Source organism: Strix aluco, chromosome 4, assembly GCF_031877795.1.
Source record: "Strix aluco isolate bStrAlu1 chromosome 4, bStrAlu1.hap1, whole genome shotgun sequence".
Classification (NCBI taxonomy): domain Eukaryota; kingdom Metazoa; phylum Chordata; class Aves; order Strigiformes; family Strigidae; genus Strix; species Strix aluco.
Window position 1 is genome coordinate 28,062,870 of NC_133934.1, and position 16,435 is coordinate 28,079,304.

The window sequence follows — 16,435 nt, forward strand, 5'->3', positions numbered from 1 at the left end:
CAAGATCATGATGGGATGTGGCACACGTCCAATAACATAATTCCTAGGAGTAGTATATTGTACTTACGCCATTCTTGAGGCACGATCTATGAAATTACACTTGTATTTCCAAAGGTAGGGTATTGATGGAGGTGAGGCCTGTGATGGCTGCTATTAAGTCAATCAGGAGCTTAGCTCCTGAGCACCAGCTAGGAACTATTCAATAAGCTGGGAGCCCCAGCCCACAGGATGTCCATCAGCAGACAATCAAGATAATCATGTGGGGAGAATGAAATTAAAGCACCTAAAAATCTCGCTGCTCCCCAGGTGCTTGGAAACTGAAGAAAATCACTCAAATCACTTTCAAAGCCATGGAGAAGATTTTTTGTCCTGTTCTTGATTTTTTTCCCCCCTCTCTTCCCTTCCATGGCAGATTCACTGTGTGTGAAGGGACACAGAAGCCTTCTGTAGATTTTCAGAAACACTGATGTACAGCTAATTTATTGGAAGCTTTTATGCATAAGAGTTCTTCTCACTTCTGTACCCCACAGAGCAGCACCATTGTGTGCCTTCTGCTGAGATGCCTATCACAGGCTGGCTCAGGCAATTGCTGTTTACCACAGTGTGAGAATGAGACAGACTCACAAGGAGTATTAAAACATAACTGTTGTCAGACAAAGTTGATTATTCCTTTCAGTAAGCGCTACAGAATTAATAGATGAAGGGAATGGGACAATATAATAATTCCTGATTTCAATTTCAGGAAACCTTACTTGTAAAATTAATTCAAATGGACTTGGAGTGGAAGTGGGAAGCTGCAGTTAAAGATGATTGACAGGTCCTATTGAGATGAGGGGAAGGGCATAGGGATCACTGCAGAGATAACATGAGTTTTTCAGAGACAGAAAAAAAAAGAGTTATGTGCCCAAGTCTCAGTAAATGCCACAGGGAATTAGGGATCTCTCACCTGTATGCCTTTGAAAATGTCTCTCATGTTTTATTTGCCATCTTTAATTATCTAAGATAAAGTAAGTGGGAGTAGTAAGTGGGAAATTCAGTTAAAAAAAAAAAGAAAAGGAAGACTCATGAGTAATTAGAAACATAGAAAAAGGTAAAAAGTGACTGAACTTTTGAAGAAAGTGGTCTGGTTAGAAATAATTGAAAATCTATGCTGTGTATTTCCAGAGGGCTGAAGTAACCACAAGAAAGAGGTTTAAAAAAAAAAAAAAAAAAGTAAAGTGACATAAGTTTGCAATATAAGGAGACAGTAAAAAAGAACATGCAATAATGAATTCTATATATAGAAACATCCCATCACAGTGCAGGAAGGGAATAACCTTTTTTTTTTTCTACTTCTGTCCTTCCATTACTGACTAAAGCTACAGTACGTGCATTTGTGGGTATCTCTTTCTCAAAAGAGTATTGAACAGTTGGAAGAAGTTCAAGGAGAGTAAGAAGACATGTTTGAAAAGACATACCTACACCTGCCAGGGAAGTTCCAGGCAATTATTCACATAAATTTAGTGATTGTAGTCACAAAAATAGAAGCCAAGCATATTTTCTCTTCAGGGGCCAAAAGGGTGCTGCTTAATTTTTCCATGAGGATGTTCAGGACTAGCATCATAAAACCTGTGAAAGAGCAGCTGCTCATTCCCAAAGACTAGGCTTAGTTCTGCAAGATGGTGAAACTAAGCTTTCACTTGGGGAAGGGTACGCAAGGGCTCCCGGTCCCTCCCTGTCCAGAGATGGAACCACCACATGCCATGTCCTGGAGGGGCTGGGGCTTCACAGAATCACAGAATCATCTAGGTTGGAAAGGACCTTGAAGATCATCTAGTCCAACTGTTAACCTAGCACTGACAGTTCCCAACTACACCATATCCCTCAGCGCTAAGTCGACCCTACTCTTAAATACCTCCAGGGATGGGGACTCCACCACCTCCCTGGGCAGCCCATTCCAATGCCTAACGAGCCATTCTGTAAAGAAATGCTTCCTAATATCAAGTCTAAACCTTCCCTGATGCGACTTGAGGCCATTACCTCTTGTCCTATCACTTGTTACTTGGTTAAAGAGGCTCATCCCCAGCTCTCTGCAACCTCCTTTCAGGTAGTTGTAGAGGGCGATGAGGTCTCCCCTCAGCCTCCTCTTCTCTAGACTAAACAACCCCAGTTCCCTCAGCTGCTCCTCATACGACATGTGCTCCAGACCCTTCACCAGCTTCGTTGCCCTTCTCTGGACACGCTTGAGTAATTCAATGTCCTTTTTGTAGTGAGGGGCCCAAAACTGAACACAGTTCCACAGGTGCGGCCTCACCAGTGCCGAGTACAGGGGTAAGATCACTTCCCTGTCCCTGCTGGCCACGCTATTTCTGATACAAGCCAGGATGCCATTGGCCTTCATGGCCACCTGGGCACACTGCTGGCTCATGTTCAGCCGGCTTCTTAACCCTTTGGGATGCCTCCAAATCCACAGTGGCAAGGACTATTTTTAACCCTTTAAGATCATTTCTTTACTGTACGGCAGGTGTTCAATCACTCAGCAGTCATCTCAACTGCTGATGTCAGAAGCTTACTAATGTAATTTAAATCAAGGGTAGGTATAAATCAGAACAATTCAGGGTCAAAGTGTCAGTGACTGCTTTGTGCTGCATTGAATCTAATGCTACCTTCAACAGAAAAATGACACCACATGAAACATACAATTCAACTAAACAGGAACAGAAACAGAAAAAAAAAACTTTTTAGGGTCATTGATTGATGGTTTCTACACTTCATCCTAGGCCAAACTAGCAATCTAGTAGGGATGAGAAATATTTCATCGGGTGTTGCCCACTGTCAAAATTTACATTTAAGGTGTACATTATATATTTATGAAGAAAACAGTCTTTAAGAAATTTACCATGAGAAAGCTAAGCTTTGCACACATTATGAATTGATCAATATTAAATTAATGAATTGCATGGATGTTAAGCAGATAGTAGATAAGACAGTACTTCAGCATTAAATGCTGCTTCAGAATCTGGAAAGATTATTTATTGCCTATTTGTGATCTCCCTTCCTTTTATGTTAATTTAATTTACTTCTTGTTACTGGTGCTCATCTGTTCTGGGGTGACTTCTTGTTAAAAAAATTGTACTGCACTGTAATTGAAACACTCAACATGCTCAATACTATAACTTCATCTGAGTATGAAAGATTATATGATCTAGGATCTCAGAACCAATCCCATCAAGCTATTTCTACATTCCCCTTTTCTGTATAAATAAGTACATAAAGTAACATTGTGAAGAATATAGGACTTTTAAAAGTCAGTGCAACACAGGGACACCGAAATTCTCACTATCTCCATCTGGTCTATTATTGTTTTTCACCGTCCCTTTTCCTTTCTTGTTATCTGAGAAGAGATGGCCCAGCAAGAAGAGGAGGAGCCCTTAGGGGAGGAGAAATTCCCAAATATGTATTCTCTTATATTCGTCATTAAGTGCACTCACTCCATTTGTGCATTTCCCCAAAGTGTCTTACACAACCTAATGCCTGCAACTGAGGATGGCCAGGGTGCCAGGCTTCAAACAGATGGGAGCACAGTCAGTGCTGAGTTTCTCTTCTGGGTACCATTTGTACTCTGTTTTCTCAGCACCCCATTGCACACTGTCACAAGACCAGTTTCAAAGAAGGAACAGTGTGATGCAGCAGCAGAGATCTCCGTCTTCAGCTGGAGATCTACATGTAAGGACACCAGGAGTTGGTCCCACAGGACAGCTGTTTTCTGTGCAAACAGTGATGATACAGCAGAATAAAACAACGGTCCCTGTTCAGATACAGCGATGCAGCGTACACCTCTGTGAAGGCAGGTATCCACTACAGAAGACTGCAATAAGTAGTACATCTCCATGAACAGACATACTGTGTGAGTAGTATCTCTTACCTGCACCAGCCTCATGCAGCCCAGCATCACCATATCTGAACCGGGATGACCAATTTAGCTGCAGTACCAACACACAGTAGCTGGATCGCAAACTGGATGCTGACAGCATCAGTGGCTCATTTATTGGTGAATAACGTCTTCATGGTTCACTTCATTGGATGACTGGACACTGCTAAAATTATTGGATGCCTCACAGTCTGAAAGAGAGCATGAGCTGTAGGGATGATGTGACTTTGCCTTCCAGCTTGTGCTTTATGGCGTCTTCTTGCCAGCAGTGCTGAAGGTTACTCAAACCAGCAACATTCCCAGTGTGCCCAGCTTCCCCCATCATTTTCCAGTGTGAAGACTATAGGAGTCCCTTCTGAATTTGGGTATGTGTCTTCAAGCAAGGAACAGATAAGCTCTTAAATAAAAGTGATTGTATGAATGTCCATAGTAACAATGGAAAAGACAGGGGTAGAGTGGAAAATAAGAAACAGCTTGAAAATTACTTCTAGATAACAGATCCTGGAAAGGAAGAAACTACTTGGCGGCCTGCAATATATAAGCTGAAGTAATGTGTGAATGCTATTTTTATGGTGAGCCATACCAGTGGTGTGATCCTGCAAAAAGCTAAAGGTTTCTTGAGAATTTCTGAGCATCCTGAAGAGCTTGGTTCAGTACATGAGTCATTCATAGAGGGAACCCATCGCTGCCCTCTCATTACCAAGTATACTAAATTGGGTTTTCCACCTCCAGTAGGAAGTATTTTTTTGAATATCATTACTTGAACAAAGACAGCATTAGCAAGTCAAATGATTTTGCATAAGCACTTTTTTAAAAGAAAGCCACAAAATGATGCTTTTTATACAATTTAGCATTTAATTCAAAATGAATCAAAGTGAATTCTAAAACTCTATTTCAGAATTAATTTCAGTGATTCTAAGACTTGTAAATTTTTGTTAGTGAAGAAGGGTTCAGAAATATTTCTTTAGCAATAGACTAATTAGTCCACCATGTAATTCTGATTTTTGTTCACACATTTTAAAGGTGTAAACATCATTGTATGGCAAAATTGTATCTCTATTCCCCATCTGTTCAGTTAGAACAATAAAGTATATAAAAATTGGCACACATAACATCCATTATGAGATCTTAAAATTAACTTTTATAGTGAATAAACATGGGCAATGATAACTATTTTTGCAGCAGATTCTGATACTCTACTCTTGTGAAATATCAGCTTTACTGAGAGACTACTTGTGAAGGAAGATTTGTTTTATTTTTATCATCTCCAAATCTTTAAACATAATCTAGAATATCGCATTTTATATTGCTGACCATGTAAAAAATTAAGAATTAAACTCAGCTGAAAAACATAAAGGGATATGTATTCCATGTTGAATTCCCAATACAACCATGATTTAAGGGCTTGTGTTGATTTAGAAAAAAATTCTGAATAAGAAATATTTCAATTTTTTATAAGAATTACTTTCCTTCCAGACATATGCTTCATTTACATGTTATACTACTTCTTTGTATTTTATCTTCTTTGTTTTAAATTTTTTATATATTTTGTCAAAGCAATTATCGATTATGATTTATAATAGCATCTGCTGACTAAAAACTACTTGGTCTTTAATGACACTAAACTAAAGATGTAATAACTTTTAAACGTAACTCTATAAAACTTGAAATTAATATAAAAATAGTAATTGAAATATTGAAAGAAAAATACAAACTATTTACTATTTACATTCCTTTTAAAATTTAAGATTGACAAATGTCAGTATTTTGATCTTTCTTTCCTTTCCAGAAAAATGTTGTTTTAAAATTATAAACTTCATATGGAGTGGAATTTTAATGTAATGACCACCTCCACTGAAGTCCAATAAAAGGCACAGATTCCCATGGTAGACTATTCCTGTGTGTAACAAAGTGAATACCTGGAAAGAAGAGAAAAAGAAGACTGAAATGGAAAAAGAAAAAGCAGCTATCATAGAGAAGTAAGAAAAACAGAAGACAAAGGGAAGCAATCAACCCCCAATGACCTAATACATAATTCTCTTTTAACGCCTGGGAATTTCCTACCAACCTTAGCCATCTAACTGCCCATAAACTCCTCCATTCCACCAAATGCCTCAGCCTGCTTTCTCCCTAATTACAGGCTGGAATCTGAAAACTGTAGATTAATAACCATATAGATAGGGTTGGAGCTGTAACTGGGTAAACTGGATAAAAAGTGTGGTGAGAATTAGAGAATATGACCAAAGGATTCACAGAAGCCATTGTCTTCTCCCACTCTCTCCAACTATAACACATCCCAATTTTTCACTCTGAAGGAAGGAGGACAGCGTACACTGTACAACTCCAAAACCAAAACACTTCATTTTAGGATGCTGTGTGGTTGCTAGGTAACAGCAATGTAGTTTATCTGCCACGTCACTCACATGCCTTGTGAAAACACAGAAAGCGGTTATCATAAATTTTATGCTGCCCGTATATTAAGGTATGTATTAAGATAATATTCTGTTCTCCTCAAGAATGAATTAAAAATGGTCTGAGAAATTTTAGGTAGTATGTTAAAAGAAAAAAATTAAAAAGCGTATAAAAACATCTCTATATGGACAAATTAAAATGGATGGACACGTCAAATAAACACCTAAGCATATCACAGCTAGGTCCTGCCTGGAGTACTGAGAATAACTAAGGCAAAACAAATCCCCAAACTCAATGGCAAGGTTTAATGGGAAGGTTCAAGATGCTGTCTGAACCTAAAAGGTATCATCCCAGATGGAAACTTAGCCTAAACAAAGGTGACAGAAAACAGAATAAAGTGGGAGAAGTGCAATGAAGACAGATTCAAAAGGCTAGAAGAAAATTCAGTGTGAGATTTTCAAAAGCTCTCAATAATAGACTAACTTTAGATTAAATAAAACCAGAATTGTATCCACTGGAGGTTAGTAAGCCATGGTTAAATAGTTGGAAATTTCATCAGGTAAAGACTAGGAAGCCACAGATCAAAAAAGAGAGAGAATGCAAATGCTAAATGTGTCTAAAAAGCAAGAAACTTTCCAAAGAAGGAATGGGTCTTCTGGACCCCAGACAAAGAAGCAAGCAAGGAACATAAGGGTAGAGCTGAGAAGCCAAATGATTTCACACTGGACTGCATTGGTTCAGACTAGAATTATCCCAGATATAGTCTTTCAAGTTACAAAAATGTCAAAAGATGAAATGTTGGAGCCAACTGATTAACTGAGTAGGATAGTAACTGGCTCTAGATAGGTTAAAAACACAAAAGTGAAAGAAGTTGCTGAGCTGCTATGAAAAGTATGCAGTCTTTTTTTAAAGCGGCCTATTAGAAGACTGAAAAGTAATACAAGCGTTAGTAATAACCCTGGAAATTACAACACAAGAAGGCCTCTTTGCTAATCAGTTAAAATTACCATCAGATATAAAACATCTCTTCTGACACAATTGTACAGTTCCTGCTATAGAATACACTATGGGGATGAGCCTTTCTAAATGTGTATGTGTATGTTTCTGTGTGTGCACACAGTAATAATTTCAAGTCTGTAAGAACACAACAGCTCTCTTGCAAACTCCAGCAGTCCTTACCCATCCCAGCTATGGCTGTCTGAACCACAGTCATCTTCTTAGTGGTGTTGTAATGAGAAAGGTACTGATTTTCCTGTATCTGATCTAAGAAAATAGGTCTGTCATTTACAGTTGACTATTCATAGAAAACTTTTCATTTGTAAATGTAGCACATTCTGCTGTGATATTTTAAATCTTCTATTTCTAAGCTGATTTTTGTGAACTTGTCAAATTGGAACTGCTTTCTGCTTTTTTAGTAAAATCACTAGGTTTTTTAGTTCATTCCCCACTGCTTCTTAGTGTAACTCTTCCTCTTGGGGAGTCTGTGTGGTGGTTGCAATTAAATGGTACTACCCTAAATATTTTTCACCCACTCTTGAAACATGTTTTCTGTTTGGTTGGGTTTTTTTCAGCAGAGTAGTTATGAAAACATAAAACAAAAAGTAACAATTTGCTTGATTCTATTTTTAAAAAAGAGAGGAGATAACGATAGTCAAGAAAATCTACCAGATGGTTCTTTTAATAAATACATTAAAGTCTCTTTTATTTTTCTCCAATTTTAGTGACTAACATAACAGAAACTTTCAGACCATCAAACCAGTTTTCACAATCTGCCATAAGTTTGCATTTCACAGAAATAACCCTGACAAGCACTAATAGATGAATGTTGGTGCAATAATAAAACAGTATAAGGCATATTTACACCATCCTTACATACAGAACACTGTACACACAAAAAAATCACAGATCCAGAACAAAGTAAATTCAATCCCTTAGACATTTTATGTTTATAGGCTTGGTATCAAACAAATAATTCTCCAAGCAACAGATGACCTCTTGTTCTTGTGTGATTTATTTGTAACATTGTGCTCATGCAAAATAGGTATTTGTTTTATTGCATTAACAGTGAAAGAACATTGGGAATTAGTTCTGAAACCAGTTCAATCGAATTTTAAACCCTGTATCTCTTCATCCATAGTGAGTCTGAGTCATTGTTATTGGTGACATAAAACGAGGCGTTAACTGATGATTGATATTTTTACTCGGTAAGTTCCAAAACGATAATGAAGCTCAACTGACTACAGTTCGAAAACCATCTTTCTTGACCATGCACTTTTTTCTTTGCTATTATGAGGTGGTTTAGATGAGATGCCTTTTGTATTTTTTAAGTTTCTATCTTTTTATATATATTTTTAAAGAAACCATGTACTATCCAACATCCACTGTTCACAGAAAGAAATAAGCAGTAGGAATAGCTCTGGTGGCAGAGTTGGCCAGGAGGAGGACATCAGTAAATTAGTGGCAACTTAATAAACATCAAACACCCCAGAGATAGGTCATGAAAGAGTTGATTACTATAACCCATATTTCTGTAAGAGTTCAGACTGCCAGGGACGTTTGCGCTCTGGAAAGTAATCTGGAATGTGGATTTTTTTAAAATCTTGGATACATTTTCTCATTTCTTCTTCAACACTCAGCTTCTCACATACCTTCTTTTTCGAAAGATTTGTTTCTCTGGACTTGCTAATGAGAGTTTGAAAGAGTTCACTGTTCCTGCGTTTGTCTGGTGGTGGCATCCACTGCACCGGGGCCTTCTTAGATGGACGATCCAAAGTCAGAGTATTTGGCTGGTTGGCTGCGGATGGCTGAGTGCTGGTGGCATTTTCTTGAGGGGTGCTCGCTTCTGAGTGGCTGTCACAGCTTGAGGTGGACAACTCATTACAGGAAGTCCCACTTTCACTGCCCTTGTCCAAGACTTTGTCGTGCTTCCTTTCTTCATGGTCTTGTTTGGGGGAAACGGTTCGTTGTGGGGGTCCTAATACAAGGCAGGAGAGAAAAAGTATTAAGCAAGCACTGGTTTATACAGAGAACTGATCAGATACCATTTAGAAAAATGTGACCCAGAGTCTTGGCTTGCGTAAATTGGTGGCATTTCCTTGTAGTCAAAAGGACAATACCAGATTGGTACACAAGTTGAAGGTCTGGTCCTCAAAATTCTCACTCCTAAAAATGTTTACAGTGAGAATAACTTCACTGCTTGCCTAAGAATCCAGGAAATGAAACATGCATAATGCTCACAGATTATCTGCACCGGAAATCCCTGCAGGCAAGTTTAAATGAGCTAGTTTGCTATTACACCTCAAGAAGTTTATTATGAGAAATTAGATTTTGTAGTATTAGGAAAATAAATACCATAAAATTTGCAAACTCTTTGCTTAAACAAAAATACTCCAAGGGCTTCGATTTTTTTTTTTTTTTGGAAGCTCTTAACTCACCTTCCCAGAACATATGCTCTGCAGATGTCAACTCTGCAGAAGCTCTGGACAGAAAAAGAAGTATTAATCCTAGAATAACAGAGATCTCTCACTACTGACAAAGTCTTCAGGCTTTTTTTTTTATCCTATAGTGATTTCACCGCACTTCTTACTGTCAGTTATTATGCCAGACTTGCCTCAGTACAAGCTCAGAATTCAGTCGTACACCTCTTAATGCACAAGCTGGCAGGGAAAAGGGTTATGAAGTTATTGGTAAAGAGGCACTTTGCAATGTCAGGGAGAGAGGTCTGATGGCCTATCAGCAGGCACTGCTCAGCACTTCACATGCCTGAAAATCAGATCTAGGCTGTTATTCTCTACAGATATCACTTCTGCTTTGAAGTCTTAAACAGAATATAAATGTGAAAATTAAGTGGTAGCCACTAAATCTGTACACGCATTTTCATTTCTGAAGCCTTTTTTCAAAACTCCAGCTGTAAAGTGAAATGATGCTGTGCTGACATCATATAAATGTCACAATCTTAACTTAGGACACTACCTAAAGCTCACAGAATTATCTAGAGTTCAAGAGGTGTTGCGTCAGACCAAAGGGAAAAATTTCAAAGATGTTTAAACTTCTAAATGAAAATGTAGACTGGGGCTTCAGTGGCAGTTGTGTGTCTGCTACAAATCCTGAAAATGTCCAAAGAGCTTGGGTATCTAAATATCTTACAAAAATAGATTATCCTTACAGTTTACCCAAACACCATCAGCATCGGTTAATTGCCTTTGCCAGTATCAAAATTCAGGGTATGACAGCTCAACCCTGAGTTTACTGGGGCAGAGTTGCATGGAGGTTTTTGAGTCACTCAGTATTCTGTTTTTCAGAATTACAAATTAGAAATATAATTACAATTATAAAGAATGCAGGAGCAATATGAACACTCCAGTGTCTTTTTGACAGTGCCGTTCTATGATTCAAATGAATCTAAGAAGATTGCAGTATTTTATATGAGACACGGGGGAAAACAACACAAAGCAAAACACAAAAGCAAATAAATAATAAGCTAACAACAGCAGCATTCAACAACCTGCTTTACTTTTGTTTTAGCTATCATCCCAGGATGCTATGTCACATTTCTGTGGGCCATCTAGAGAAACCCATGAATAACCAAGATCTAAAGAGGAGACACAACAATCCATCAGGGCCTGTACTTACATTAGTCAGAGTGACAAATACAAGCAATTTTCTACTTCATTATATTCAACCCAAATATTTAGCACACGGCTGCAGCGATTTCACTACTCTTTCTCTTCCAGAAATATGTTCACCTTCTTAAATAGATTTCCATGCCTTGTTTCTATCGTTGTTATCTGGCATTTCATTTCATACCTCAAACCATTATATGAATATGCTAAATCAAGAGTCAGCTGGCATTATGGAATTATCCTGGCTTTGCAGCATGTAATTATAAACATGATTAGTTAATCAGATAGTGATTTCAGTATTGTTACTCTGATTTTCAATAACATGAGTAACATCAATATCTAATCTAGCTTACAGTCTTAGCTTCTTCAAATGTAACAACACACTCTATGACTAAGAAACTAGTTTCCTGTTAGCAACACCCTGTAGTCTTCAACACTGTCTTTCCTGACCATTTTTTTTTGTTGTAATTTCATAAATCAAGGTATTATTTCTAGCTGGTCTATTTATACTTATTTCTTTATTGGTACTCCTTGCTTCTCAAGGGCTCAAACCTGCAATGTACTAAGGATCTATTTCAAAAAAGCACTGAAATACACCTTCAAGAATATAAAATATTCCATTCCCTTCTATGAGATTATTCATGAGCCTGACAATAGTCAGGTATTTAAATGTTTTTTTTGGATCACAGCCCTGGGGTTCAGTACCTTACAGCACTGAGCTCTCTATGCTTCACTGAATCGCCTAAATTCACAATGACTTTAATCCAAACACAGGTTTCTCCCACACCTCTCCCTTTAAAAATTAACAAATCCTCCCTCACACAGAATTCTTTCAGTGCTCCTGCACTTCTTTATCAGTAGTGTGTTATTAACAGAAGCAACAGTTCTGCTAGAGGGAAGGTTTTTCTCACAATATTTTCCACCTGCTGAAACTCCAAAGAATTTATAAATACATAAAAAAGAATCCTCAAAAGATATTTGTTTAATTTTCAACATCAGGGATTATTTGATAAATTTAGTACATCTCTAATTCAGAAAACATCTCCTTAGTGCCCTGTATGCTGGCACACTCATTTGTGGCTGGGATTGTGTGATGGGATGCTGTCTCCACTGTACCTTCTCAGCTCTTCCAGAATAACACCAAAGACCTTCAAATAGCTCAGTCTACCTGAAACTACTTATTTTCCAGGAGTGCAGAATAGTTCTTAAAAACTCAGAGAAATTTGTTCCACTGTGCACATAGAATCATTTAGGTTGGAAAAGACTAAGACCTAACTGTAAACCTAACACTGCCAAGTCCACACATAACACTAAAAAACTTCACTGACTTACAAACTGTCCCTCCTGCTCCCACCCTTTCTAGGATCTCCCACCTGCTGCTGGTTCCCCAGCTTAGAGAAGCTGGAAGTGAGTCACTGATTCTTGGTCCTCTCCAGATCATTCTCCTCTGCCCAGATATGTCCAGTTGCCCTCTCCACTGCCCAGTTCTCCAAACAGCTCCCAGGTGACACTTTTGGGCCCCTCACTACAAAAAGGACATTGAATTACTCGAGCGAGTCCAGAGAAGGGCAACGAAGCTGGTGAAGGGTCTGGAGCACATGTCGTACGAGGAGCGGCTGAGGGAACTGGGGTTGTTTAGTCTGGAGAGGAGGAGGCTGAGGGGAGACCTCATCGCCCTCTACAACTACCTGCAAGGAGGTTGCAGAGAGCTGGGGATGAGTCTCTTTAACCAAGTAATAGGAGATAGGACAAGAGGTAATGGCCTCAAGTTGCACCAGGGAAGGTTTAGACTGGATATTAGGAAGCATTTCTTTACAGAATGGGTTGTTAGGCGTTGGAATGGGCTGCCCAGGGAGGTGGTGGAGTCCCCATCCCTGGAGGTATTTAAGAGTCGGGTTGCCATATCGCTTAGGGATATGGTATAGTTGAGAACTGTCAATGTTAAGCTAATGGTTGGACTGGATGATCTTCAAGGTCTTTTCCAACCTAGATGATTCTGTGATTCTCCTCCAGGCAGTTCCAGTAGACACTGAACTTTCCCCTTCTTTATCCTTTATTGCTCTTAAATGGCTGCGCCTCTCTTAGAAAGTTAGAAAGTGAGCTCGCCCTTTACCTGGGCTTACTCATGACCTCTACTACAGTGGCTACTAGACTCCCAAGTCTAGTAAACTTGAGAGAATATCTCAAACATGTTTCTCTGATCAGGAAGAAAGATTACATTTACTTTGGCTGTATTTATTCCTCATCTATGTTGCTCTCTGCGCACATTCTAGCCAACATTTCCTGTCAGAGCTGACTGATGAAAGAATCACTTCCAAGCAATTACTACAAAATATTAATGGAAAAATGAACTAGAAACTTATAAACCTAATTCTTTGCAGTGAAAATCCACTTCTACTAGTTACAACAATCAAAACAGAAACCAGAAGTCCTCTCCGTCAAACAGTAACTGAACAACAGATCTCCAGTCAGGAACAGAACTTGACAAATACCACAGCAAACCATCCATTGGCCAATAACTATTGGTTGAAAATTGTAACCACATACTTCTGGAAGATAAATAAAGTTTGGGTAGGTCTAAATTGCTTGTGGATACTCCTAAAGTGCAGTCTGAATAACTATTTGAAGATTTCTCCTGCAACAGAGAAAAATACCACACTGGAAACATTAAAAGCATAAAATAATGATACTCTGCTTATCTGTATTTCAGTTTTTGTGTACACTTATTTTCTTAAATATTAATGCAACAGGCTTAAACCAAAAGAAATTGTATACAAATCCAAATAACCTGACTGCTCCATAACCTGGCTTCACCAACGGCAAGTCTTGCCCGTCCAACCTAGTGGCCTTCTATGATGGAGTGACTACAACAGTAGACAAGGCAAGAGCTATGGATGTTGTCTATCTGGACTTCTGTAAGGCCTTCGACATGGTCGTCCACAACATCTTTCTCTCTAAATTGAAGAGATACGGATTTGATAGATGGACTGTTCTATGGATAAGGAATTGGTTGGATGGTCACATCCGGAGGGTAGTGATCAGTGGCTTGATATCCAAGTGGAGAGCAGTGATAAGTGGTGTCCCTCATGGGTCTGTACTGGGACCAGTACTGTTTAATATCTTCATCAACGACATCAACAGTGGGATTGAGTGCACCCACAGCAAATTTGCAGATGACACCAAGCTGAGTGGTGTGACTGACATGCCAGAGGGATGGGATACCATCCAGAGGCACTTGGACAAGCTCAAGAAATGGGTCCGTGTGAACCTCATGAGGTTCAACATGGTCAAGTGTAAGGTCCTGCACATGGATTGAGGCAAGCCCACGCACAGATACAGGCTGGGAAATGAGTGGATTGAGAGCAGCCCTGTGAAGAAGGACTTGGGGGTATTAGCGGATGCAAAACTGAACATGAGCCAGTAATGTGCGCTTGCAGCCCAGAAAGCCAACTGTATCCTGGGCTGCATCAAAAGAAGCATGGCCAGCAGGTCATGGGAGGTGATTCTGCCCCTCCGCTCTGCTCTGGTGAGACCCCACCTGGAGTACTGCATCCAGCTCTGGAGTCCTCAGCACAGGACAATTATGGACCTGTTGGAGCCGGTCCAGAGGAGGGACACAAAAATAATCAGAGGGATGGAACACCTCTCCTATGAGGACAGGTTGAGAGAGTTGGGGTTGTTCAGCCTGGAGAAGAGAAGGCTCAAGGGAGACTTTATTGCAGCCTTTCAGTACTTAAAGGGGCCTTATAAGTTAGATAGGCTTTTTAGTAGGGCCTGTAGCGATAGGACAAGGGGTAATGGTTTTAAACTAAAAGAAGGTAGATTTGGACTAGATATAAAGAAGAAATTTTTTACAGTGAGGGTGGTGAAACACTGGAACAGTGCCTGGAGAGGTGGTAGATGCCCTATTCCTGGAAACATTCAAGGTCAGGTTGGACAGGGCTTTGAACAACCTGATCACATTGAAGATGTCTCTGCTTATTGCAGGGGCGTTGGAATAGATGACCTTTAAAGGTGTCTTCCAACCCAAACCATTCACTGATTCTATGATTCTCCTCTCTCTCTCTGTAGGTCAAATGCCCAGTTTATTGTATGTGCAGTGGCAGATGCAAGAATTAACTTCTTCCTCACTCAGCTACTTTAGTCCTACAGTGTCTCAAAGATAATTTGTTTGTTTATAAATCAGTTTTACTGCAGAATGCAAAAGAAGTTGTGAACATATGCATGGATTGCTGCGTTTAGCTATTTTAATAACTACTGTATTGACATGAAGAATGGAAAGTCTTAGCTCTGGAGTACAACACTTACAGCTGTATGTAAGACACACAGATAAGAGTTGAAGCTGATATAAAACAAAACATAACCAACACTTCAAATGTGTTCGATATGCAGTACCTCAATCAAGAAGAATGGAATCTGTTAAAGAGATGCTATCTACTGTTCCAGAAAATACACATGAAAGAAGTTCTATGATTTATCAATCCCCTTGCCAGCACTATAAAATTAAGCTTGTTTGTTGATTTAAGTAAAAAACTAAACCAATTAAAAAAAAACCCAAAGCAACAAACCCAAATTTTTGAGTTTTTCTATGATGTAATTTTAGTGAAAACAAAGTTCTTGGGGTTATTTTCTCTTCATAATTTTATGTTTCTTCAAATGTACTTTTGCTAATAAAAGCCCAGTTCTACTAGATATAGTCTGTTGAATTAAGTAATCCAATTAAGGGTTCCTTTGAACTGATATAGCTATAAACGAAACTATGTCTTGCATAAGCAAAAATTTTTTTAGCAAATACTTTATTGAGAATGCACCTTAAAAAAATTGCAGCAAAATTGTTAATAAAATTATGATGTAAAAAGTACTGATGCAGTAAAATATGACATGCTTCTAACTGATTTCATAAAAAATGAAAACAGGAGGGCAACAGGGTTTTAAACTGACTGATTATATTGGGTGGCTCAGAAACAATAGCAAAGAGAACAAAAGTTATTTTTATTTGTATCTGTAGGAGAAATGATATCTAATCCAACAATACTATTTGCAGTTTTCTTCATAATTTTTGAATGCTTGAGAATACTGGCAGTACATAATTTGCACATGATTTTGCATGAAAAGCAATTTTTTTCACAGTTTTTCATAGGGAAAAATCCTTATTTTTATAGGCTACACAGGACCTTCAGTCTGGTACACAGTTATGTTAAATCCCTGAATGAACTTTTCCTCTACCTACTATCTCAAAATTACATTATATTCAGAATGAATATAAGATGAATCCTATTGCGTTTGATGATTTAATCTTAAGATTCTAAGTAAAATTAACTATAATTAATATACAGTCATAGAAAAAATACTCATCAAACCTCACACTATGATGGACTTAGCCATCTTACATATCTAGGGTTTTTTATTACCTTTCACCAACATTCAAAGTATTACACTAAATTAAATCTTAGAGAGAAGTCATCTGTGAAATCTGATGACAGGTTATGGC

At 38.5% G+C, this 16,435-nt stretch overlaps 1 protein-coding gene across 1 annotated transcript in view; it reads right to left on the reverse strand.

The window, feature by feature from the left end:
• Window positions 1-7,973: 7,973 nt before the first annotated feature.
• The window catches only part of KCTD8 (potassium channel tetramerization domain containing 8), a 103,657-nt gene continuing 95,195 nt past the window's right edge, over window positions 7,974-16,435 (reverse strand). The window contains exon 2 of the mRNA XM_074822431.1: window positions 7,974-9,296. Coding sequence (XP_074678532.1) covers window positions 8,836-9,296 — 461 coding nt within the window. The 3' untranslated portion in view covers window positions 7,974-8,835. The remainder of the gene's footprint in view (window positions 9,297-16,435) is intronic.